This window comes from Trichosurus vulpecula, chromosome 2 (assembly GCF_011100635.1).
Source record: "Trichosurus vulpecula isolate mTriVul1 chromosome 2, mTriVul1.pri, whole genome shotgun sequence".
In the NCBI taxonomy this organism is placed as follows: Eukaryota; Metazoa; Chordata; class Mammalia; order Diprotodontia; family Phalangeridae; genus Trichosurus; species Trichosurus vulpecula.
In genome coordinates, this window is record NC_050574.1 from 363,831,073 (window position 1) to 363,855,195 (window position 24,123).

Genomic DNA, 24,123 nt, shown 5'->3' on the forward strand with positions numbered 1-24,123 from the left:
AAAGGCAAAAGATTAAGGTCTGCAACCAAGAGTAACTTGTAAGATTGAATGTAATTCTACAAGGAAAAAAATGGTTCTTAAGTAAAATGGAGTATTCTAAAAAAGAAAAACATGGGAGTTGAGAGAAAATTTAGAAAACACAAGTTAACAATAAGAAGGGACAAAATGTTTATGGATAAAATGTTTATTCTAATGGGTGATAAAAGGGTTCTTTCAGAATCCTAATATCCAGGGGTCACAGGTAGTCAAATGAGACTGAAGACCTATAGCTTTGTTATATTTTTGGCAATTCTTTAAGAAGGAAGTGGGGAGGATAGGGGCAATCACATAGGCATTCAAAGTAAATATGGAAGGAATGGGGAGAGAATGTGATTCCCAATTTAAATTTTATCTCAACTAGTAGAGGGCAGAATACACACATAAACACATACAAATTGATGTTGGGATACTTTTAGCTGAACCAGGATACACGTAGGAACAGAAAGAAGGGAAAAGAGATAAGAGGGATGATAGATTCAGGGATCTTGTAATGAGCCCACAGGGGCTTGCTTCTTGACAGAAGAGGAAGGTGGTATAAAGGTTTGATAATTTTTTTTTTCTTTTTAGAGGGGAGGGCCAGGCAATTGGGGTTAAGTGACTTGCCCAAGGTCACACAGCTAGTACATGTGTCAAGTGTCTGAGGCTGGATTTGAGCTCTGGCCCTCCTGACTCCAGGGCTGGTGCTCCACTCACTGCACCACCTAGCTGCCCCTTGTGGTAATTTTTTACAAGTCAGAGAGTTGGCCATTTACTTGAAGGTAAGCTGCTTTAAAAAATGGGAAAGGAAACAATGTTTACCAATGCCTTGGTAAAGGATTCTGTACAGTAAATAGCTCCTCCATTGAACCTGGAAGTGAGGCCAGGTGTTAAATCTACTGAGGAATGGTCTTCACTAGGTTTGCTCAAAAAAAAAAAAAAAAAAAGACAACCTGACTCCGCTCAGTTGAAAGGATAGGAATTCCAGGATAGCACTAGCTACCAAGTAGCTATTTCTCCTGAGAACTCTGTGCCTGTAATAGCTTTAACTGATGTTGCCATTAAGTGGACTTTAAAAAAGTTAAGGCATTGGCTACCATTGCGAAGTATGAGGGTATTGGGAAAGGGAGTAATTATCTAAAACTTTACTACACTAACCCAGACTGCAGCTTGCTCCCCATTTCCATAAGTGGCCCTTCCCAGGCAAGGAGGGTTAGTACTTTGCTGATTGCTATTGACAAAACCTCTCCATTTGTTTTTCCTTGCAAAAACTAAAGGTAAAATGAGACAGGGTGATCCAGCAACACATGGAAATAAAGCTACTTTTGGGTTTTTGAAGTGTGTTAAGCTTGGAAATTTGTGTTTGTGTACTCACAAACTTGTAACTTACACTTTACACAAGACTATTAGCAAGAACAACCCTCACATTTAAGTATGTGTGGAAACTCTCCTCTCCAGCATCTAGATGTTAGGCTGCAAAGGTGGATCTGTCACTTACATTGTTGGAGATGACAACCTACATAATTAGAGAGGTTAATAGAAAATTGAGGGTTGATGAGCCCAAGTGATCTTTGACCAGGCTTATACAAGGCATAGAAATGTGGTAGGAAGACAGGATAGATTCACTTGAAGACAAACTGCAAAGAACTGAGAGGCTTGATTGTAAGGACAACCATGCCCACAAAGGAAGAAAAATTCGATGGGTGGGGAAGAGACCCCATATTTCTTAATTTTAATGTAAATTTAATGTTAGGCATCTTTTAAATAATTTTTATTATGTACTTAACACAAACGAAACTTTTGTAGTTTGTTCGAAAAAAGAACTTACTAAATTTAACACCACAAAACTGCCCCTATCTCCCTCTGAACTTATTTTTTGTCTGTTTTTAATGTATTATTGAACTTATTTTTTTGTCTGTTTTTAATGTATTATTGATGCTCTTCCTTTTTTTTCCCCATCTCTATCATTAGGCAGTAATTCAACATCCAGCCCCCACAGCCACAGGATAAATAGGAGCTGTCCCTTTTAACATACAGGTATAATCAAGCAAAACAATTTCACACATTGGCCAGTCTGAAATCTTAGGCACTTCTGGGGAAACACAATATAACAAAGCCATTTTCTGGTTTAACAACTTCCAACTCCATAAAATGGAGTGGTCATCTTGGTGCCCATAAGCACCTTGGTTTTATGTGAATTTTGCACCTAACCAGGATCTAACACTTCATTCTGCTATTTTGACTGGTCCATGTCTGCATGGCAAGATCTTTTCTATTCTCACTTGTTATTGGTTTTCCTTCCATTACAAAAGCCAATGGCTAATAATAAAAATGTTCAGTAGAAACTCAATGTGTTGGTCTATCATTAGTTTCTTTACCCTTCACTGTGAAAAAGGTTGAAATTTTTAAAAAAACATAGGGAGATTCAGATAGAATTCAAAGATCCAGACATGGAAACCCCTCCTCAGCAATACTGGCCCCTCAGGGCTTTTTCCACTCCACAGCATAGAGGTCTCCCCTTTTCTGGCTGAGAACAGGGATTTGCTGGCGAACTTCAACCAACTTCTTAAGGTCTGCAAGAAGAGCAAGTGCTATTACTAAAACAAAACTTCCTCTGGGAGCAACACCTCCTTACTGGGGGTTCCCAGAGCAAGTCCCAGGGTCAGAGACTGGTCTGGGTCTAACCCCGGGGGGAAGGTGTCACGCCAAGCTTTGAGGGAGGTGGTTGGTTGGTTTTTAAGGGCTTTGTTGATGCTTATATTACATTACTGTCACTTTCTACTCCCTAAGGAATACTCCCTTTTAACAAATAAGTACAGTCAAATGAAATAAACCAGCACATTGGCTATTTCTGAAATGTATGTATGGCACTATCTGCCCACAGGGGTGCTTAGCTGGGAGGAAAGACACCTCAGCGTCACGTGAAAGGGTCGTCATGTGGAAGAGGCATCCAAGTGGTTCTGTCTGGTGCCAGAGGGCAGAACCAGGAACAATGGGTACAAGGTACCAAGATCCAGCTTAGGCTGGATGTCAGGAAAAACCTAACAGTAGAAATCACTATACAAAAGTAGAATGGGCTATTGGGATGACCACTTGCTGCTCGGTGAGGGTGAGGGTCCCTTTTGTGGGTTGGTATGACTAGACGGCTTCCACTTCTCATGCTCCAGGATTCTGTGCCTCAATTTACATCCTCTTTTCTGAGACACAGGAGGTAGTTCACCCTCAGTCATAACTGGTGAGTCACAGTTTGGAAGAGCAAACCAAACTAAGCCACCTTTGTATATGTGGAAAGAGAGTTTGAGGGATGAAGAGCAAGAGGATCACACTGGCAGTGTGAATTAGTGACCATGTGAGTCTTACCTATGTTTGCATACACAATGGTTTCATCGGTGCCAGCTTGGGCCAGGATTTCTCCCCTGCAAAAGGAGCCAACACAGAAAAAGGACATTTAGTGAGTGCATTTTCTACAGGTAGAGGAGGATGGGTAAGTGGATGAGTAGGTTCTAAAATCTCATTTCTCACACTTAGTAGCTGTGCGACCTTGGGTAAATCACAACCTCAAATGGCCTTAGTTTCCTCACTTTGTAAAACAAGGGGGTATCTTAGGTTCTAAGGTTCCTTCTAGGTCAAACATTCTGTTATCTCCAAGGACGAAGACTATGTTATCCTTACTCTTCCTAATGTACATCTGTCACATAATACGTAACAAGAATGTAATTAGTATGTAACAAGTCCAATAATGCACACGGGGTCTATTTTTTAATTCATTTCCATCTCCAATCAGAGCTACATCCCAAGAGAAAGGCTGACCTGGAGAACGTTCAAACCCCATGTAAAATTCTGTAATTTCTCTTAGTAATCAACTCTTTATTTAGTTGACAGCAGCTACAAATGATTTTGTTTTATAGACAAATTAGATGTAACAGATTCTTGCACACTTGGCCTGGCTAATAAAATCTGATTTACATCATAATCCAAACACACCTAAATGTATGTGCCCCCAAATATCTCCTAGAACTCTGGTTCAATTTTTTGGAAAGGAAGAAAGTCCAATTTGGTACAACCACTTAACTACTCTGTCATGGCACTGATGGAAAGAGCACTGATTCTGAAGTGAGAGGACCTGGATTCAAATCCTATGTCTGAAGCTTACTACTTTGCAAGATCTTAGGTATGTCACATGACATGTGGCTCCCTGGGCCATATCTGTAAGAAAATGCCCACCATGCACAGATAAAACTAACTGATTTCTACAGAAAAACTTGAAAAGGATTCTTGGCCTGAGATTCTGTCACAAGGGAATAAATAGAATCCCAAATTTTAAAATGGAAGGGACCTTAGAGATTATCTCATTCTACCTCATTTTATAGATCAAGGTCTCTGACTCCCAATTCACCATGATACCTCCCCAACGTCCTTCCTTTGGGTGCTCCAAGCACAAGTGCTGTAAACTAAAGCAGTGTCAGAAATTTACATATAGACAAGCTTCCGAGGGACCCACAATGAAGAAACTTACCAAGGACTCACCACGGTGCTATGACCCCAGGCAACGTATGGGGCATCTACATCCCTGGCCGGGGAGGCGGTGGCCACAAACAATTGGTTGTCTACAGCACTAGAATTAAAAGATGAGGAAAAAATAAGTAAACTCTTCATGAAAAAATCAGATTATCATGTTGCAAAACTCCTGTCCCAGATTTTCACGTGTTGTCTCCCCTCTTAAGACTGTAAGCATCTTGAGGGCAGGCTCGGTCTTTTGCCTCTTGTATTCCTAGTGCTCAGCACAGTGCCTGGCACACAGACACTTAATAAATGTTGAATGATTGATGATAATACTTTCCAAGCCAGAGAGGACACTCCAGGTGGCACCTTTTTGGCTGAACAAGATGAAAGACTTTCTCAGGAGACAGAATACCAAGAGGCTGGATAAACCAGGAAAAATGTGGAAGAGCTGGAGGCAACTAAGCAATACAATTCCAGACACTGTCTATACCACAACATGGCTCATGTACTTCACCTCAGCACCTTCACGTTCAATAACTGGTGCCGTTCACCTGAGAGGCAAGCCAGAGGAAATGGCCTGGCTGTGCCAGTCACAGACTACTCGTTTCCCTTTGCCTCTATGCCTAGCCTTTGAGCAATACTGAATAAGACAGGATTTTTGAGTAAGACTTTGGGCAGAAGCAATGGTACCAACGTCAGGTTGTTATCTGTGTCTCAAGTCTTTTTAGCCTCAGACATATCTGTGAACTTGTCGTACCCCTGTAGTCAGTCATTCCTCATGACATCAAGGGAGCCCAAGGAAAGCTCCCAGGATATTAAATGAACACCTCTCTCACCCCTCTTATTAACATACAGGTGGCTATAGATGATCATTTCACAGGATAAACAGGCAGGGATCAGTTTAGATCTTCGGAAGTTGGAGAGAAACCCTCCTCCGTGACACCACAGACCCCCTAGAGTGCTGGAACAAGCACCTACTAGGTACAAAGCACTAGGGGTACAAAGACAAAATGAAAAAGAACACCTACCCTCCAGGAGCAGATATTCTCTTGCTTCTCTAGCACAGTCTGTCCATCCACACCTATCCATACCCCATTCCCATCTCACACACTAGCCATCCACAATTCCTACTATCTCGCTTCTTCACCCCCTGGTCGCAAACTGGCAAGAAGGACTTAGGAAACATGGAAATCTGAAACGTGTAGAGGCAAATTTGCTACAAAATATGCTTTTCTGGGCCTCAGCTTCCTCATCTCTAAAATGAGCAGGTTAGACAAGATAGACTCTGAAATATGATCAGATCATGACCAGATAAGCTCTGACCCAAAGGTTCCATCAATTTCTGAATACAAAAAAACGAGACAAAATGTGTGCGATAACACTTCAAAGTCTGTAAAGCACTATGCAAGAAAGTCTAATTATCATGGTTACAGAAAAGCAGCACTGCATAATGGGTACAGGGCCGGCCTTAGTCAAAAAGGTCTAGGTGTGAGTCCTGCCTTCACCCACACTGGCTGTGTGAGCCTAGAGCAAGTCACTTAACTTTTCTGTGTCTTCAGCAACTCACTAAAACTCACAATTTCAGGGCATTGGGAGAGATGTAATTTTCTCACCAAAAGTTCCCTATACCAATGAAACCACAAGTTTCTAATGTTAAAAAATATGGTTATTAGGGCATTTTAAAATTAAGCATTATTATTATTATTATTATTATAAGAATGAGAGTTAGCTATCAGTTCCCCAACCACAACCAAATATTTGAGTGGAAGACATGGGAGATGTCAAGATCAAGTCCCTAAAAGGACACAAAAACTTTATCCATTTTCCTAGAAGGAACCAAAACAATTCGATTTTAAATAGCTGAAATTTTTCTGAAGTTTGCAAAATGTTTGTGAATGTTATCTCACTTGAACTGCACAATGATCCTGTGAAGCAGGTGCCGTTGTTACCACAATTTTACAGAACTAAGGAAACTCAGGCTGACATAGGCCAAGGGCCTTGCCCAGTCACAAGGGGAGTAGATGTTCTGAGGTGGGATTTGAATGTGGATCTTTCTGATTCCAAGACCAACTCCCTACATGCCATGATGTCTCAAGAAACTGAAACCTGGATCCCAGCCCCCAGGCCCAGAGGAGGTGGGGCACAACACTCGGCATTGCCAATCACAAGGTGACTCACAAGCAGGACAGAATCTTCCCGCTGGATCTGCCCAAAGCGGCCAAGCTGAGACTGGAGGTCATTTGGGGACATCATATTGTGGATGGTAAGTTTCTGGTGGGTCAGCAGTCTACCGAGCTGGAAATTTTTTCAGGGGGAAAAAGCTCTAAAAAATGAGCCTGATCTTACCGGCCTCGCTGTAGCAGCTCCCAATGTGCTGGTCCAGTGGTCAAATTAAAAGCACCGGGGTATACCAGCAGCTGACAACCTTAAAGAAAAAGGTACGAAAGCTGGTGTTGGTCTGAGACAAGTGCAGCTCACATCACTGCTCCTTACCTGGCACACCTGATGGCCCCAAACCTTAATACCAACTGGGTCAGTCTACACAAGCAGCACAGAGATGAAGGCCATCAAAAACAAACCTCCTTTTTTGTAATCACCACCTACAGTTTTGTGTCCTACAGAAAAGTGAAAAGAACCATTTGCAATTTGAGCCAAACTCTCTCAACTCTGAATGATGGATTTCAATCTGAACATTAGATTAAAAATTGCTTACAGGCAGGGAATTCATCTCCTACTCCTTCATGCTGTAGGAGACTGTGACTTGGACAAGTTCAAGGACGCTAAGAGAGTATGACCCAGTTACCTCTATTTCTGCCAAATGTCTTCTAAGTTCATGGCACTGAACACATAATAGACTGGGGCTGTCCAACTTTAGGTTTTTATTGAAAGAATAGAAAATATATTTTAATTTGCCATTTTAGTGAGAGCTCTGCAATAGCTCAGCTTCCTGTACTAAAACATTTATGTAAATTTCTATGCTTGTAGGTGGGCCGCATAAATCTAAATTGCATGCATTTTGGACAGCCTTCTAATAGACATTCCACAAATACATAATAAATGCAATAAATCCTTGCTGATTTTTGAGGTAGCTGGTGGCTTGGTGGATAGAAGACCTGAATCCAAATCCAGCCTCAAGATGCTTACCAGCTGTAGGTCCCTCAGCTTCCTCACCTGTAAAACGGGGACAATAGTGGCACCGTCTCCCCAGGGCTACAGGACGATCGGATGAGGTAAGAACGTAAAGGCCTTTGCACAGTGCCTGGCACGCAGGAAATGCTACAGAAATTCTCATTCCTTCCCCTGCCCTTCCCAAGTCAAGGTAGTCTTTAAGGGCCTTTGCTCAAGCTCTCTAGTGGGTGCTCAGAATAAAAGAGATGAGAAATGACACGGTCCCTCGTCCTCAACAGCTTCCCAGGAGTGTTCACTATAAAAACAGGTCAGGGCAACTGAGTCACAAAAGAGAGATCTAGGCTAAGTGCTCAAGGAAAATGTTGAAGAATAAACATTGAGCTGAGGGAGCCAGGGGAGGTTTCAGGAAAGGGCGCTGTACTCCAGCTTTAAGTGGAGAGGACTCTGAAGGAGTGAGTTTATCATACCGGTGCAAACATACCACATCCAACAGTGGGATATGCTGCCTACAAAGGCAGGAGCTTGACCGATGCACATCGTCAGACAAAGACTGGATGAGTATCTTGTCCAGCACGTTGTAAAGCTGATTATCGCCAAACTGCTGATCTCTATCTAGTCTGCACATAGCTATCCGCATGCTGTGTCCCCCATTAGACTGTGAACTCCTTGAGAGCGGAGAAAGGCTTGTTTCTTGCCTCTTTGGCACGGTGCATGGCACGTGATGGGTATCGAATGAGTGCTTTTTGACTTGATTCTTATCCATTCCCTTTCCCCAATCCCAACATGATCCAGGGCTTTCCCTATCCTTGTTAACTAACCAAGGACTTACTCAAGGTTTAGGCAACTCCAAGGCTCAAACTCAAGGCCCTTCAGTATTTCATCAGCAACAACAAAACGTCCTCACCTCTCTGAGAGTAGACTTGTGCAAGTTCAGCGAAGCGAATGTCATAGCAAATCCCCACGCCCACTTTGCAGTAAGCTGTTTCTCAGATAAAAGAGATTTTGACAAAGAGTCAGTGTCTCTAAGCAAAGGGAATTATAACAAGAAAAGCAACAACAGTAATCCTTGTGGGGTGGGAGGAGGGGACGTTTCCAGTAAGAGGAGGACTTGGAGGTCAGTTACAGGCCCTTCACCCAAATATGCCCCAGCTTGGCTTATAGCAAGAGCTTTTAAGCTAGAGCCTATGACTTAGGTTTGTTTTTTTTAAATCTTTTGATGACTGCATTTCAATACGATTTCCTTTGTGATCCTTTGCATTTTATTTTATGCATTTAAAATCATTCTGAGAGGAGGCCCACAGGCTTCAGCAAACTGCCAAAGGGGTCCAAGTCCCCTAGTCTACAGGATCTTGGACAACCTGAATCTCCTGATAGAATGTAACCTCCCTGGGGACAGGAGCGGTTTCATTTTAAAATGTGTAATCTCAATATCTAGCACAGTGCTTAGCACATCAGTAAGAATTTAATAAATGCTTTTTGATTGTCTCAAGTTAGGAGATATGGATAAGGACACAAAATAGCCCTCAAGAGTCCCAGGGCTATACTAGAATTACAAAATAAAATTGCTAGTCCTTTTAGTTAAAAAATGAAGATGGTGCATAAATAGCAAAATGATCTTAGTTTTGCTCTCCTCATTTATCGTAAATTATGCCTTTCTGGAAGCAGGGCCTGGCTATCAGAGGAAGGCTGGAATAAACAGCAGGCAGGCAGGCAAGCAACTTAAGTGTCCAGCTGCCCACATGAAGTTTTTCATTCCACACTTGTCCTACTACCCAGTGCATGTCAGCTGGTTGGTCAACAAGCATTTGTTACTATGTGCAAGGCCCTCTGAGGGAAAAGTGGATGGGGCTGTTTGGGTATTTTTGTTCTGCACCTGCGATTTCACTGGTGGAGCCAAATCCTAATGTAAATCAGAAAGCAGCTGTCTGTCAATTCATATATTTAGAAACTTCCCTTGGGGCCCAGGAGACTTGCCCTCAGTCACAAAGCCAGGATATGTAAAGAAGGCAGAAGTGGAACCAGGTCTGCCTGACTCCCAGACCGGTTATCTCACCACTATCAGAGGCTGCTTCTACTAACCACGGACTTGCAACAAAGTTTTGCAAAATAACTTACTCTGACATTAGGGAAAATATGACTGGATTTGGAGTAAGAAGACCTGGGTTAAAATGTAAATGCCTCTATTTATTAGCTTTGGAACCTTGGGCAAATTGCTTCTCTCTAGGACTGCTTAACTCATCAGTAAAATGAAGGCATTGGCTCCCAAATCCCAGTATGGGGTTGAGAAAACATTCTGACTGTAGGTCTAAGAAACACTGCCTCACATCAGGACTAAACCCAAATGGGCGAAAACCAATAAGGGGATGGAAGCACCTGCTGCTCTTCATTAACAAGTGGGTGGGGAAGAAACAACCCAAACATCAAGGTCACACTTAATTCCAGTACATACGGGTTTCAAACATGGAGAGACTGTCACCAGCACTCAACGTTTCTGATTCTTGGAATCGAATCCGTCCAGGAACATCAATGTCAAACAAGTGAAGCTGTCTCAAAAATAATTGGCATGGTTACCAAAAAATGCTCACGAGTCTTCAAAAATAAGTATTTTACACCTGAGGAGTTGTGGAAAAATCCTGTAAACATCCCTCCTAGTAAATCTTACCCACTGGCTGAAGGATCACATTATTTCTACATACATAGATCTCAAAAATCTTCAGTGCTTCCCCTATTGCCTTTAGAATGCAACATAAACCCCTTGGTGGAGCACTGAAAGCCCTCCACAATCTGGTTCTTATCCTCCTTCCCAGTTCTATTTCTCACAGTTTCTGTTCTATTCAACTAGGCCTAACTGTTCCCTATGTGGCATCTCCCACTCCTTGGTATAAGTAGTCCTCCCATGTTGGGAATCTTCTTTCTTCTCCCCCTCAGCCCACAGAATCCAGAGCCTACCCTCCCTTCAAAGCACAGTCTCAGTGCTCTGTCTGACCCAGGAATTTTGCTGATCCCTTCAGGTGTCCATACATTCATTCTCATTCATTCTCTCTCTTCCCCCCACCTCCAATCCTCTCTTGCTCAACTATTTTGCATTAGGGAAAAAAATAAACTACTTTGCATCATTTTATATATATACTTCATATTTATTTGTGCTTATGTTGTACTGTTCCCCCATCCCTTCCCAGTAGAAAATAAGCTTCCTCAGGGCAGGAACTGTTTCATTACTGTTTTTGCACCTCACCCATTTTTCAACACCTAACCATACAGAGGATCCTTAACTGAAAATGCTTCATCCAGAGTTACCAAAGACCTTTTAACTGCTAAATCTTCTGACTTCTCAGTCCTCCTTGATCTTTCTAATAGGTTTGATATAGTCACCACTCCATTCTTTCCTCCCTTTGCTTCTGTGGCATTATTCTCTCCTGGTAAAACTCCCACTTGTCGAATGGCTCCTCTGCCTTCCTTGTGTGACTATCACTTATCTCCATCCCTTAAGTATGTACGTGAAACTCCACTCCGGCTCCCCTTCACATTTCTTTCCATTCTCTTCTCCCATGATTGTATCATCAACAATGGATTTGAGTACTGTCTTTACATAAATCGGTCCCAAATCTATATATCCAACCTCAATGCCCCTCCTGAATTCCAGCCCTGCTGGTGCATCAAGTTCCATATAATCAAGATGGAACACTTAATTTTCCTCCTAAACTCACCCCTCCCTTCAGATCACCATCCTCCCAGCCCCATGGGTTTTTAACCCAGGAGTCCATACCACATTAAGGATTGGTTGAAGGAACCAGGGATGTTTAATCTATAGAAAATGCACAACACATACTAGCTGTCTGCAAGTATTTAAAGACCTATCATGTGAAGGAGGGATTAGATTTATTCTATTTGGTCCCACAGGTCAGAACCAGGAAAACCTAGTGGAAACTGGAAAGAAAGAAATTTAGATAGAAGGCGAGAAACAGCTTTCTGGTCATCAAAGCTGACCAAAAGTGGAATGGGATGTCTGGAAAGGCAATGGACTGTCTTTGGAGGGCTTCAAGCAGAGGACAGATGACACTTCTCAGGTATGTTAAAGTGGAGAATCCTTGTGTACATGGGTTCAATAGATGGCCAATGAGGTCCCTTTCCACTCTCAAATCTTGTGAAACAGCCGACTCTTCTTCTTCCTCATCCCTGAATCTCATTTCTGCTTCCTCTATAACAGTATCTCTTGCATTCTTCCTCCTCTTCCACCATCTGGCTCAGATGCCTGCTCCAGGTTCTCCTCTCCCACCCACACCCTCTCCCCAGCTGCCAAAACAATCTCCATCTAGGTAAGACACTGCTGTGTGACTCCCACGCTTAACAACCTTCAGTGTCTTCCTCATGTCTTTGGACTAAAAACTTCTCAGCCCAGTACTGAACACCATCCATAAAATGGATCCATGGTTTTGCTGATCTAACTCCCTGATGCATTACTTCTCCTTAAGAGTATAAGATTGGAAAAACAATATTTGAAATGTTTCATCTCTTTCAGGAATGCATTCTTCTCAATTATTTATACTTTTTTGCTTATCTGAGTTCCACTGCTCCCACGCCTATCCCATCACACACATTTTTCATTATCTTAGATGTTTCTAGGCACATCCTTGGATTTGCTTGTTCACATATTGGATCCTCTCTCCCTTCTCCCCAGTTAGAATTCAAGCTTAAGGGACTGTTTGTTTTTGTGGCCCCTAGCACAGGACGGGTGTTTCATCCCCACACTCAATCAGTTGTCAGGTCTTCATCTCTCACACCTACAGGCTTCTCTTAATTTACTCAGCCACAACCCCAATTCAGGCCCTCATCCCTTCCTCCCTGGACTACTGAATGATCTCCCTGTTTCCAATTCCCCCTCTACATCTATCCACCGAAGAGCTGTCCAGCTGAGATTCCTAAAGCACAGGCCTGTTCATTCCCCCACTGAAGGAACTTTAGTGGCTCCCTACCCCGCCAAAGCAAAATGCAAACTCCTCTGTCTGGCACTTAAAGACCTTCCTAAGATGCTCCTCTCCATGCCTGACATGTTCTCCCTCCTCACTATCTCTTGTTAACCCCAGCTCCTCATATACTTTGTAATTATCTTGCATATTTCCTGTATTTAATTATATTTATCTATGTGGCTGTTCCGACCCCACTCTCAGGATAAGGTAAGCACCTGGAGGCGACAAGGACTAACATCTTTTTGTCTTTGTAGCCCTACAACCTAACATGATATAAGCACTTGAAACTGAACTAAATTTCCCTGCCAAACTCCCAGAAAGATCACTTATACTTGTAGCTTACCCACTGTTGTACTTCTAATCTGGCTTCTAACCTCTGACACTTCTCCCTCCAAAATTCTGAATCCTCCCTTCCCTGCTATAAATCCTTAGTCTTTTCTGGCCTTGACTTCCCCTTCTCCTAGAGATTCTCTCTGCCTTAACTTCTATAGTAAAGCTTTCTCCAGTTCTACCTCTCTGACTACTCCTGTTCAATCTCCCTGACAAATCATAGTGTGGGTATTCCACAGGCCTCTGTACCATGAGCTCTTCTTTCTTTGTATTTTCTCCATCAATGATCTCTCCTCCTTGCACAGGTTCATGTAACACATCCATAAAGATTACTCCCAAATTTCCACATCCAGCCCTTATCTCTCTCCTGAACTCCAATCCCACTTCATTGATTAACTGCTAGATCTCTTTATCTAGAGGTCCTGTAGCTATTTAAACTCAATCACCATTTATTAAGTATCTTCTATGAGCAAGGCACTGGGCATACAAAGACAAAAAAGGAGCAGAGCAGCCAACAAGGACAAACCTTTCTGTGCTTTGTCAGGAGAGCTCCATCAGGACCAAATACTGTACAGGTATTGTAAAATTTTCCATCATCTTCTTCGGGAATGGAGCCTTTCATTAAGAGAAAAAAAAACATATTTACACATATACCATCAAAATTTTTCTGAATACAGCAAGTCAGACTTTAATTTCCTTGTGGAAAGCAATTAATGGCTTGTCAATATTTTCTGATGTGGCAAAAATAAGGCTATTTGATCACATACTTTTCAATGTGATATTTTTCAATATACATACTTCCAGAAAAAAGTTCCCACATGCATGAGAAACAGTACCAGGGCAGATAACAAAAACAGGTTTAAAAGAATCCAAGTGTTTACATTTTACCCTTAAGCAATTAGATGTTAATTTGTAACATTGTATCACAGGCAGGAAAGCTCCAGCTCTCAACTTAATTTCATCTGGCTCATGGGACAAATATGAAGAGGTATTATTTTCATTGAGGCCTTGGAGTCTTGAAAATGAAACAAAGCTTTAAAAGTCTTTGGTAGCAATATCCCAAAAGCAATACCCCAAGATGACAACGTGATAAAATCTGATTCATTGTGTTTTTCTTCTGTCTCTGCTTTCCTTTTTTTTAAAAATGAAATATTTTATTTTTTAAAATGTTGAATATCAATACAATTAGCCAAATTTTCTTATTAACTAGTTTTATTTAAATGAATTAATTTCAACTTTTAAGTATAACAACAACTTTTCAATCACTTTTAAGTTCTTATCAGAAATTTTTTGTCTATTCTCATTTACTTCTCCTATTCTAAGGTATATACTTTGGGCTTCTGGTTCTACCTTTTTTAAAAACCTAGCATGACTTCATTAAGGTCTTTCCAGATTTGTTTTGCTTCTAAGGTAATTTCTAACACTAAATCCATGATCCTAGGATTTCTTTGCATTCCTCATCAGTGTTGATAGTATTATGATATTTCATTACCACAATTTATTTAACCCTAGTGTTGGAAATTCAGATCGTTTCTAGATTTTTTTTTTAGTTATGTATACAATGAAATGTTGGTCAAAGGGTATGATTATTTTTGTAAATTTTACTGCCAAACTGCTCTCCAAAAAAAGGTTCTGCAAATTTGTAATTCCACCAATAATGAATGAATGTACCTGCTCCTCCACCAGCACTGAGTTTCATTTCTTTTCTCTCATCTCTGCCTCTTACCCTTAACTGAGCATAACAAAGAAATTTTTTTTCTAATTGTTAGATTTATTGAACCAAATCTTATATTGCCTATTCTTAATTTTAAAAACAGTGTAAATAAGTATGGTGTAGTGAGTGATACAGTGGAAAAAAGCAATGGGTTTTTTTTAGACCAGTTTTGGCTTTGCGGTAAATATCTACACTGCTATACATGGCACACACTCAAATGAATTTGTAATTACATCAATCTGGGAATTCCCTCCCATGATGTAAACTGCAACCCATCCATGTTTGTCTTTCTTGGGCAATTCTCATCACATGTAACAATATATGACATACACATGACATCAACCATGGAAATATACAGTAACACATTCACAGGAGAGTGGTAAAAGCTATTACCATAATAAATAGAATTTTTAAAATTTCTTTCAAAAAACCTCCCCAAACAAACCTAAGTTAATGTTGAGCTTACTTATGTGCCTTCAAGAAGGAAGTTTCTTTACTCCTCACATTAGAGGCCCCACATCACAGATATATTGGACATATGCTGATGTGATTTCTCTTTCATCTCTTTCTGATAAATATGCCAAACATCAAACATTTTCAGAAAATCATTTTTGTAATGCTTGGAAAAATGTCCATTGGCAAAACCCATGCTATGGAAAAATATATTTTCAACATTACTTTGTTGGAAGTAGGGGAGAAGAGGGAAACTCCAAATCAATTTTTTTAACATCAAAAAACAAAAATGGTAAATGCAAAAGTCACATTAACCACTACCAGTTGTGACAACACCCACATGGATATGAACTTGACCCCCCACCAAACGTATTTTTACAGAAATATATAACCCTGGGGCCCCAGAAAGCTACCTCCAATGAGATAAACTTGGCATTCCTTGGCTAAATCAGAAAGCTTTTCTGTGGATTCACCGGGGATTTTCTCTGCATATTCAGGGAAGAAGTTTGTGCCATAGGGAGAATTAAAGCACTCCTAGAAGTGAGGGAGGAGAAAGGGGGAAAAAAAAAGATGTTAAAGCTCCTCTGTTATGCCAAGGAAGTGGTTGCTTCCAGAATGTTTACACTTGAAGAGACCAGTGTCTTCTAGAAAACTGTCAGCTCCCACATGGCCCTTCAGGACAGCAGTGGCACTGAAACTGAAGCTCTGATCCATTCCCAACTAAGTAAGCCCAGTCCTAGGGCTTACCTCATTGACTAAGAAAGAGACAGACTCAGTTCCTATCTCATCAAGACCCTATCTTAAAAGAAAACCATATGGGTCTAAGAGAATTACACAGATTTGCTGCTGAGATCATCCAATCTTTGGGCCTTAAGATATTACAGGCTCACATTGTGCGATGACTGACTTTGATAGACTTAGCTCTTTTCAGCAATGCAAGGATCTAAGACATGGTTTTATAATGAAGGATTAAAGAACATGTATCAGATCCTGTGAACTCAATGTCAAATCATGTAAGTAAGTGATTACAGCCAAAACACATACTGCATATTAAAATGTCTTAAAAAATACAGGGTGTTCCTAAAGTCTGGACACATAGGCAAAAATGCATATTTTCAAGAAATGAAATGCACTGGGATATTAACAGACCTTGGCCCCCGACTTCTTTTTCTGGGGTATGCTAACAGAGAAGGTGTACTAAATGAAAATCACAGATGCAACACACTTAATTGAACACATAGTGAATGTGCTAAAATTGGGGGCAATGTGGAGTTATCGCATCAAGTTCATATGAATCTTGCAAAGCGCATCAACCTTTGCATCACAAATGATGGAAACCATATTGAAGATGTTATTTGTTAACATTTCAATTAAATAAAATGTTGAAAATTTCATTCATTTAATTTCTTGAAAATATGTGTTTTTGCCTATGTGTCCAGACTTTAGGAACACCCTGTATAAAAAGTTGTAAGGTTTATTGCATTAATCAACAAATTTAATATCTGTCCAGCATTCAACACAGTGTAGGCCTGGCACATTATAAGAGCTTAAGGGCTTGCTGACTTGACTTTTTTTTTTTGCTTTTTGGCAGGGCAGTCGGGGTTAAGTGACTTGCCCAAGGTCACACAGCTAGTACATGTGTCAAGTGTCTGAGAAGGGATTTGAACTCAGGTCCTCCTGACTACAGGGCCGGTGCTCTACTCACTGCGCCACCTAGCTGCCCCCTGCCTTGACTTTTTGCGTTACAAATAATTCAGATGCCAGAGTAGCAAAGACAGCTCCTGCCTTCAGGAAGCCTAGAGGCTAGTAAGGAGATGACACCAATATAGATGATTATAATGGTAACACATCAAAAAGGTGTAAAAAACAAAGTGCTGATTTGAGGACTGAGGGTGAAAAGTCATTAACACCAGAGAGGGAGAAAAGATACCCAAGACTTCTTAGAGGAGGTGCCCTCTGACTTGGAGGTTAAGGATGCATAGGAATTCAACAACTGGAGTGGAGCAGGAGGAATAATGAACATTGTGAACAGAGACAGGTTGAACGGAGCACAAAGTGCATTGAGGAGAGCCCAGGAAAGAGGTAAGTGGCTATTGTAAAGGGCTTTAAATGTCAAGAAAAAGAGTTCCTTGGCAGATAGAAGGAAGCCATGGAAGATCTTTGAGCAAAGGAGTGGTGGAACCAGATTGTATATAGAAGATTCTCCTGGCAACATGAGAGGTAGATAGAAGAAAGGGTAAACATTGGAAGACCTGTTCTGAGACTGTTACAATAACATAAAAGGAGGCAAGCAGGATCTGCTTTACAACTGAAGTAGCAGAATCAGAAGGGAAAGGTCAGATAGGATCAAGGAGTGGAGGCAAAAGCATCGGCACTTGGCAACTGACTGGTTATGAGAAACATGGAACAGGGATGCATCAAAGCAAAACCTGAAGTTGAACATGAGAGATGGGGTGAATGGCTGAACCGAGTCTAGAGAGAGGGTGGAATAAGAACAGGTTTGTGGGGAAGTGGAGATGCTTACCTGGAAAGCTTAGGACTGAAAAGAGATTTGGGCGTTAATGGCAGAGGTAAGGTGCTGGTTAAATCTACAAAAGTAAATGTGATTAGCAAAGGAAATACTGTAAAGAAGAACAAGGATAAACTTCTGGGGAACCACCAAACTGGGGGTCTAGGAAGAAACAGGGAAGTTAAAGAGAAAAGAAAAATCATCTGTGTCAAGGGGTAGCCAAGAGGGTCAAAGCATAGACAGTGGTCAAGGACAGTGAGGACTGGAAAAAGCCCACTGGATTTGATCACTAGAGTCAATGAGATTTTAAAAAACACTACTTTATGTGGATTGCTTGTTAGAGATATGTGATGATACTAGTGAATAAGCAGAATCCACCCCAAATAATATTCTGGTACTCTTCCCCTATAGCTTCCAGGACAGGGGCTGAAACGTATGACAAGAATCAGGATTTTATTAGGTGTATAATTCATAGATGTTCCCTTTATACTTACAGGAAGAGTTATGAGTTTGGCTCCTTGGCTTGCTGCCTTCTTGACAAGCTCACCAGCTCGAGTCAGGTTATCTGACTTGACAGAAGACACATGAAGCTGGATGAGGGCCAAACGAAATTCTAGGAACACAAGTAAAAGAAAATGAATACTAGGGAAGACTGGCCATTAACGTTAATGACTTTTATTGTGAGCAGGACCCAGTTATAGGTTCCAGTATCACATTTTAAGATTTTATTACATAATTCTGGGTTAACAAACCAAGGTTTATCACTGGTTCTGAAGACAAATGAAGAGTCCATTCTTCTTGCTTTTGGTTATTTTGGGTCTTTTTCCTTCATGATATCCCTTACCAAGGGGCTTTGAGTGAAGTCAAGAATTGTTATCACTTGAGATTCTACAAGTTATTCCTTTCTAGAACTGTACTTATCATAATGATCGTGCTCATCATCGTGGGCTCCAAGAGGGCCGGAACTGTCTTTGTCTCTTTTTATATACCCAGCACTTGGCACAATTAATAAATGTCTCATTATGGACTACTGACTTTAGATGATCCATCCCAGGTCCCAGGGCATTGCCCTGTGCTCTTTTAATAAAGCACCAACTGTTACCCAGTTCTGCATCTCCAACTGCCTGCTGCTGCCTACACAATGGGTATCTCAAACTCAACATGTCCAAAACACAATTTAGTAAATTTCCCTCTAAACAGCCCTCCCCTCCTCCTTACTTGCCTATTTCCAGTGAAAACAAAATCATCCTTCCAGTCAGCCAAATTCAAAACCTAGGTCTCATCTCACCCTCAGAAGAACAATTTACATAATGATAACATTGTGAAGACAATTTCGAAAGACTTAAAAACTCTGGTCAATATAATGAGTAACCACAATTCCAGTTGGTTTACGATGAAGCATCCTACCCACCTCCTGAGAGAGAAGTGATGGACTCAGAGTGAAAATGAGCCATATTTTTTTTGAACATGGCCAATCTAGGAATTTGTTTTGTTTAACTATGCCTATGTGTTACAAGGGCTTCCTTTTTATTTTCGTTTTTCAAGAACGGGGTAAAGAAGGGAAAGAAAAAAAGATTTATCATTTTTTAAAAAGTTTTTTTTAAGTTTTTTAAAAACTCAACTGAAGTCAAAGATATTAAGTGACTTGCCTCAAATCATACAGGCAGCAAACAGAAGGACTATGACTTGAACCCAGACCATCTGACTCTAAATCAGGTTATAGACAGGAATCTACTCAGAATTATCAGCAGAACCAAGAGTAGCATCCAGATCTCCTAATGTTCAACCCCAGGTCTTTCTTAACACCATACAACAATGCCTCTTATAAAAGATTTAGCAAAGGCTCAGTTTGCATTTAAGTAGAAACTCATTTTTAGTTTTTCTCTCCAATAAATAAGTCAACAATTATTTACTAAATGCCCACTACGTACCAGGCCCTGGACTAAGTACTGAAGATGTAAGTACAAAGAATGAAACAATCACTTCTTACAAGGACACTCTAATGGAGGAGATATACAAATATATCCATAAATACATAAAGCATAAATATAAGGTGAATAAATATAAGTATATACACTGGTAATTAAAAATACTGGGTAGTTTGGGATAGAGACTAGCAGTTGGGGGGGATCAGTAAAGATCTCATGAAGTTTTGCGCTACACATTAAAGGAAGAGCTCGGCTTTTACAAATCACAGGCTGAGAGTTCTATCTAGCCCAACCAGGGGCAGGCTGGAGCCAGCTTTAACCAGCTTGCACAGAATGCTAAATTTTCAGTGGGAGCATTTGCACCGTAAATCAACAAGTTAGGGCCTGATGTGTTTTTATGGATTGTTAAGGCTGTTAAGTGTTAATAATGTAGATTAAATTTTTTTTTAAAAATTTATTTTTTATTTTTAGTTTACAACACTCAGTTCCACAAGTTTCTTGGGTTCCAAATTTTCTCTCCCTCCATCTCCTTCCCCTTCTTCCCCCCATGCCTCCAAGATGGCATGTAACCCAATGTAGGCTTTACATATACCTTCACATTGAACTTAATTACATAGTAGTCCAGTTGTAAAGAAGAATTATAACCAATAGAATGAAGCAGTTTAAATAAGAGTATGTATGTACAACTTTTTTTTTTTTCTGAAGATTCCAGTTGTAAAACACTTACTAGTGCATCTGAGCAGACAACTCTACAAATGATAACAGACGGAAAACCTGGCCTTAAAGAAAGGTAGTAAGGCAGTGATACCATGAGCTTGGTTGCTTCCCCCAAAACTGCATGGCTCAGAACACAAAACTCCCACATCTTCAAGGTATACAGACAACAAATACATCCTCTGCCAAAGAGCAGTGTAGGGAAGCTGGATGTTGGTAGGTCTGGTAGGGAAAGCAGAGGGAGGCAGTGAGACAATTTCTCCAATTATTTTCTAAAGAACACAAAGTCCAAAAGTGGCAGGAATGTTACTGATTAACAGCTTAAAACAATGAATAATTAGGATAAAGGGTTACATATGAAGTCATCAAGATGCAAAAACTGGAAAGGAAAATATTGAGAATGACAAGTTTTTCAGTATTTTCCCCCATACCCAAAATGAAATAATCTGTAGAATCTTAAGCTATTATTAAGAATAGTTTAATAACCATAAATTGTATGTCAGCCTCCGAATCTGGGCAGACTTTAGAAATCTCAATTTTGCCAATCACTTGGGGAAAGTAAACAGGTTACACTTTCTTCTTTGCACAAATATTTTCAATTAAATTAACCATTTACAAATAACCTTCTGTGTGCAAGTCACGCTGATATAGATCAAAGAAGGCAGGGGCTGCTTACATTCTATTCTAATGTGGATTTTAAATCCATATTTAATCCAATCTAAATTTTTTAAGAGCTATGTTTTCCCTACCTGTTTCCTCCTCGCTAATTTTCCATCCTCCAGGCACTCAAAATCTCCCAACCATTGCTTCAACCTTCTCCACTCCCCTGGCCCTTCTGAATCATGGCACTGGTAGCCTGGGACATACTTACTGTGTTACCCTAAAGATGCTGGGGGAGTTGTGTGTTCTGAACATTGAACATCGGCAAAATCTTAACATGCTCACATTTTAGATACTCCTAAGGAAATGGTGACAATGAAAATGTCACTGAATGTGAAGTACGGCAGGCCTGGGTTAAAGTTCCAGTTCTCCTGTTTGGGATTGGTGTGCCTGGCCGGGTCACCTAACCTGTGGGCAGGTCGCCTAGCAGGGACAGATGGTTGCCCTAGATCACCTTTAAAGACTCCCCCTCCCCCGATCTCTAAGCCTATGTGTGTATGTAGATATCTATACCTACATCGACATACATATATAAAAAAAATAAAATTAGGTGTCACGGATCCTCCTTGGGCAGTCTGGTGAAGCCTCTGGGACCCTTCTCAGAATGCTTTCCAATGGATAAAATATAATACATGGAATTACAAAGAAAAGCAATGATACTGCGATGCTTATTCAAATGTTTTTCAAAAGATCAGGAACCCCAGATTAAGAACCCCTGCATAAAGTGAAGATCGGATTTCCGTGCCTGTTTTCCTTTCTTACACTTCTCTCTTAGGTTCCCTACACCACTGACATTCCGTGTAAATCACGGCTCTGGGGCAGGACGGGTTCTTTAAGCCCAATCCCCTCATTTCTCACAAATGGGGAACTGAGGCCCAGAATCACATGGTCAGGTCTCTGTGTCGGAAGCGGCATTTGAACCCAGGTCTTTTTGACTCCACGTCCCGGGCCTCGAGGTAGCTGGACAAACGGGCAGGAGGGCAGCCCAGCCCGGCTCCCCGGGGCAGCCCCCCAGCCCAGACGTCCCCGGCCCCGGCCCGGCCCCGGCTGGAAAGTTCCGGCAGCCTCAGAACCAGGCTAGCTCCCGGGCCGGAGGAGCCGCCCCGGGGGTGCAGAGGCGGAGCGGTCCCGGCCCCGCACTTACGACTCAACGCTTTCGACACAGATTCCATGGAAGAAAAGCACCCGCACACGGGGAGAACGCTGCGGGGCTCACGGAAGAGCCGAGGAGACGAGGCGACGCAGGGAGCGGGAGCGACGCGCGAGCCCCGAGCCGGAAGCAGGAAGAGGCGGCCCCGCCCTCAGCGGGGAGGTCCGGAAGGGGAGAGCGAAGGGAGAGGAAAGAAGAGACCGGAGAGGGAGTGGGAGGGGCCTGCGCCCTCCCTGCGGGCGTGGCCAGTACGAGGCCCCGCCCCTGCCGGCCGGCCGCTGTCAGCGATTCAAGCTCCTTCGCTCTCCCGGGCTTGTCGGCTTTCCGGGCTGGTCTCCTTAGCTTCGTGTGCCGCCCCTCCCCCCCCCCCCCCCCCCCACCGCGCTGGCTTTGCCCGCTCCCCGCAGGGGTTTCCGAGGACTGCACAGGCTTGCTCCTCCCCCAGGAGCACCGCCCGCCCCTCTCTGCGCTTTTTTCCAGGTTCGAGTTCTAGGGCCTTCCCTCCCGCCGCCCCGTTTGCTCTTCGGTTGTTTTCTCCTAATAGAATATGTAAGCTCCTTGGGGGCAGAGACTGTTTTGTCTTTGTCGTGGGATGCCAAGTAGGTGCTTAATAAATGCCCACGGAACTGAAGTGCTCCCAACCCCAAGCTTTTGCTGGCCCATGCTGGGGAGGCCAGAAAAGTGGGAAGGGGTGGGAGAGCATCTCAGGAAGTTGAGGCCGGAGCTGCACCTTTGAAATAGGATTTAAATAGAAAATTTTACTCTTGCAAACAGCAAGCACCTACCGAATGCCAGGCATGATGCTAGCTAAAAGGGGGCGTTCAATCTTGCCCTGTCTTATTCGTCTGAGGCTGCTACACTCAAGGCTTCCTGTGCTGCTCACCAACGCTGAAACTACCCACTGGAAGCATCCTTCCCCGCTGCGGCCTCCCTGTGGCTCTGTTCTGAGCCTCCACTCCAGGAGGGCACCCAGCCGCCCAGGGCTCATTCCACTCCAGGACACCCTCTACTCCATATACAAGGCCCTCCCCACACCCCTTCATTTTCCTTTTATGTTTTATTTCCCCATTCGGGGAGTCTGCGTTTCTTCTTGTACTCCCAGCTTTAGCACGAAGTCTGGCATTAGTTAAGTGCTTAAAGGCTTGTTGACCGACTTGACTGCTAAGCACTGGCTATACGAAAAAAAGGAAAAATATGGTCCTTGCTTTCGAAGAGCTGAAAATCTAATTGGGCAGACAACATCCAAACGGCTATATATATAAATAAGATTTATTCAGAATAAAGTGGAGATAATGTCAGTGAAAGTGATGTGGATCCCTAAGGATTAAAAATAATATTAAGGGTTGCTTTTTCAGTACCTTGTGAGGCCTCCCCTGAGCCTGAGGGCATCCTATAGTTTCCCCCGACCCCCACGGCCCCTTATCTTGAGTTACCACATAACTTCCCCCTTATCCTGGACCACCGAATTCCTTGTCTCCTGCCCCACCCTGGGTCATAAAATGTCTCCCTTATCTTGTGTCGTTTGTTGTCCTCTACCTGTGTCCTTATCTTGGAAGGCTTATCCTATCCCTAAATCTCCAACCCCCATAAGAAACTCTAAACTCATCCTACAGGCTGTACAGCTTTTGGTCTATGTAAGTCTGGTTCCTTCCCTACATCAGTGCCTTTGTTTAGCTCCTTGCTAAATCTCAGGCCCCCTGCTTTTGTGTCAATAAAGCTCCCAATGGCTATAGAGAAGGTCTAAGTGAATTCTTTCACATTTGATGAAGCAGCTCTCCCAACTCAGACCTCATCAAAAGGGCATTCTAGGCAGGAGGAAATAAAGTCAATAAATATTAAGCATCTACTAAGTGTCAGGCTCTGTGTTAAACACTGGGGATACAAGAAAGGCAAAAAGATAGTCCCTGCTCTCAAAGAACTTACAGTCTAATGGGTGAGTGATATGCAAAGGACTGTACAAAATATACACAGGATAAATCAGAGATAATAAAGGGAAGACACTGAAATTTTAGCTGAGACTCGAAAGGAACCAAAGAAAGCAGAGATAAGGG

At 42.1% G+C, this 24,123-nt stretch overlaps 1 protein-coding gene across 2 annotated transcripts; it reads right to left on the reverse strand.

The window, feature by feature from the left end:
- Positions 1 to 1,770: 1,770 nt before the first annotated feature.
- On the reverse strand, positions 1,771 to 22,248 carry NIT2 (nitrilase family member 2). 2 transcript variants are annotated; one of them, XM_036744310.1, is made up of 11 exons: positions 22,067 to 22,248; positions 20,357 to 20,484; positions 18,115 to 18,233; positions 15,525 to 15,645; positions 13,471 to 13,559; positions 10,097 to 10,190; positions 8,552 to 8,626; positions 6,865 to 6,943; positions 4,532 to 4,630; positions 3,376 to 3,431; positions 1,771 to 2,588 (listed from the first exon to the last, which is right to left on the reverse strand). In XM_036744310.1, the coding sequence occupies exons 2-11, from the start codon at positions 20,439 to 20,441 to the stop codon at positions 2,497 to 2,499; spliced, it is 909 nt and encodes a 302-aa protein (XP_036600205.1). In that variant the 5' UTR covers positions 20,442 to 20,484; positions 22,067 to 22,248; the 3' UTR covers positions 1,771 to 2,496. The 2 variants fall into 2 exon arrangements, with proteins under 2 accessions (XP_036600205.1, XP_036600206.1); XM_036744311.1 differs by lacking the exon at positions 20,357 to 20,484 and having other exon boundaries at positions 22,067 to 22,233.
- Between the last annotated feature and the right edge of the window lie 1,875 nt (positions 22,249 to 24,123).

Bases quoted from the DNA above. Each gene is read 5' to 3' on its own strand.
- NIT2 (XM_036744310.1), bottom strand. From the start codon at position 20,441: ATGTATTTGTTGTCTGTATACCTTGAAGATGTGGGAGTTTTGTGTTCT. The intron at 8,627-10,096 runs GTATGTACTGGA...TCTGAGAAACAG, and splicing joins TCTCTCCATGTTTGAAACCC to CTTACTGCAAAGTGGGCGTG. The intron at 2,589-3,375 runs GTAAGACTCACA...CTCTTCTTGCAG, and splicing joins CATTGTGTATGCAAACATAG to ACCTTAAGAAGTTGGTTGAA.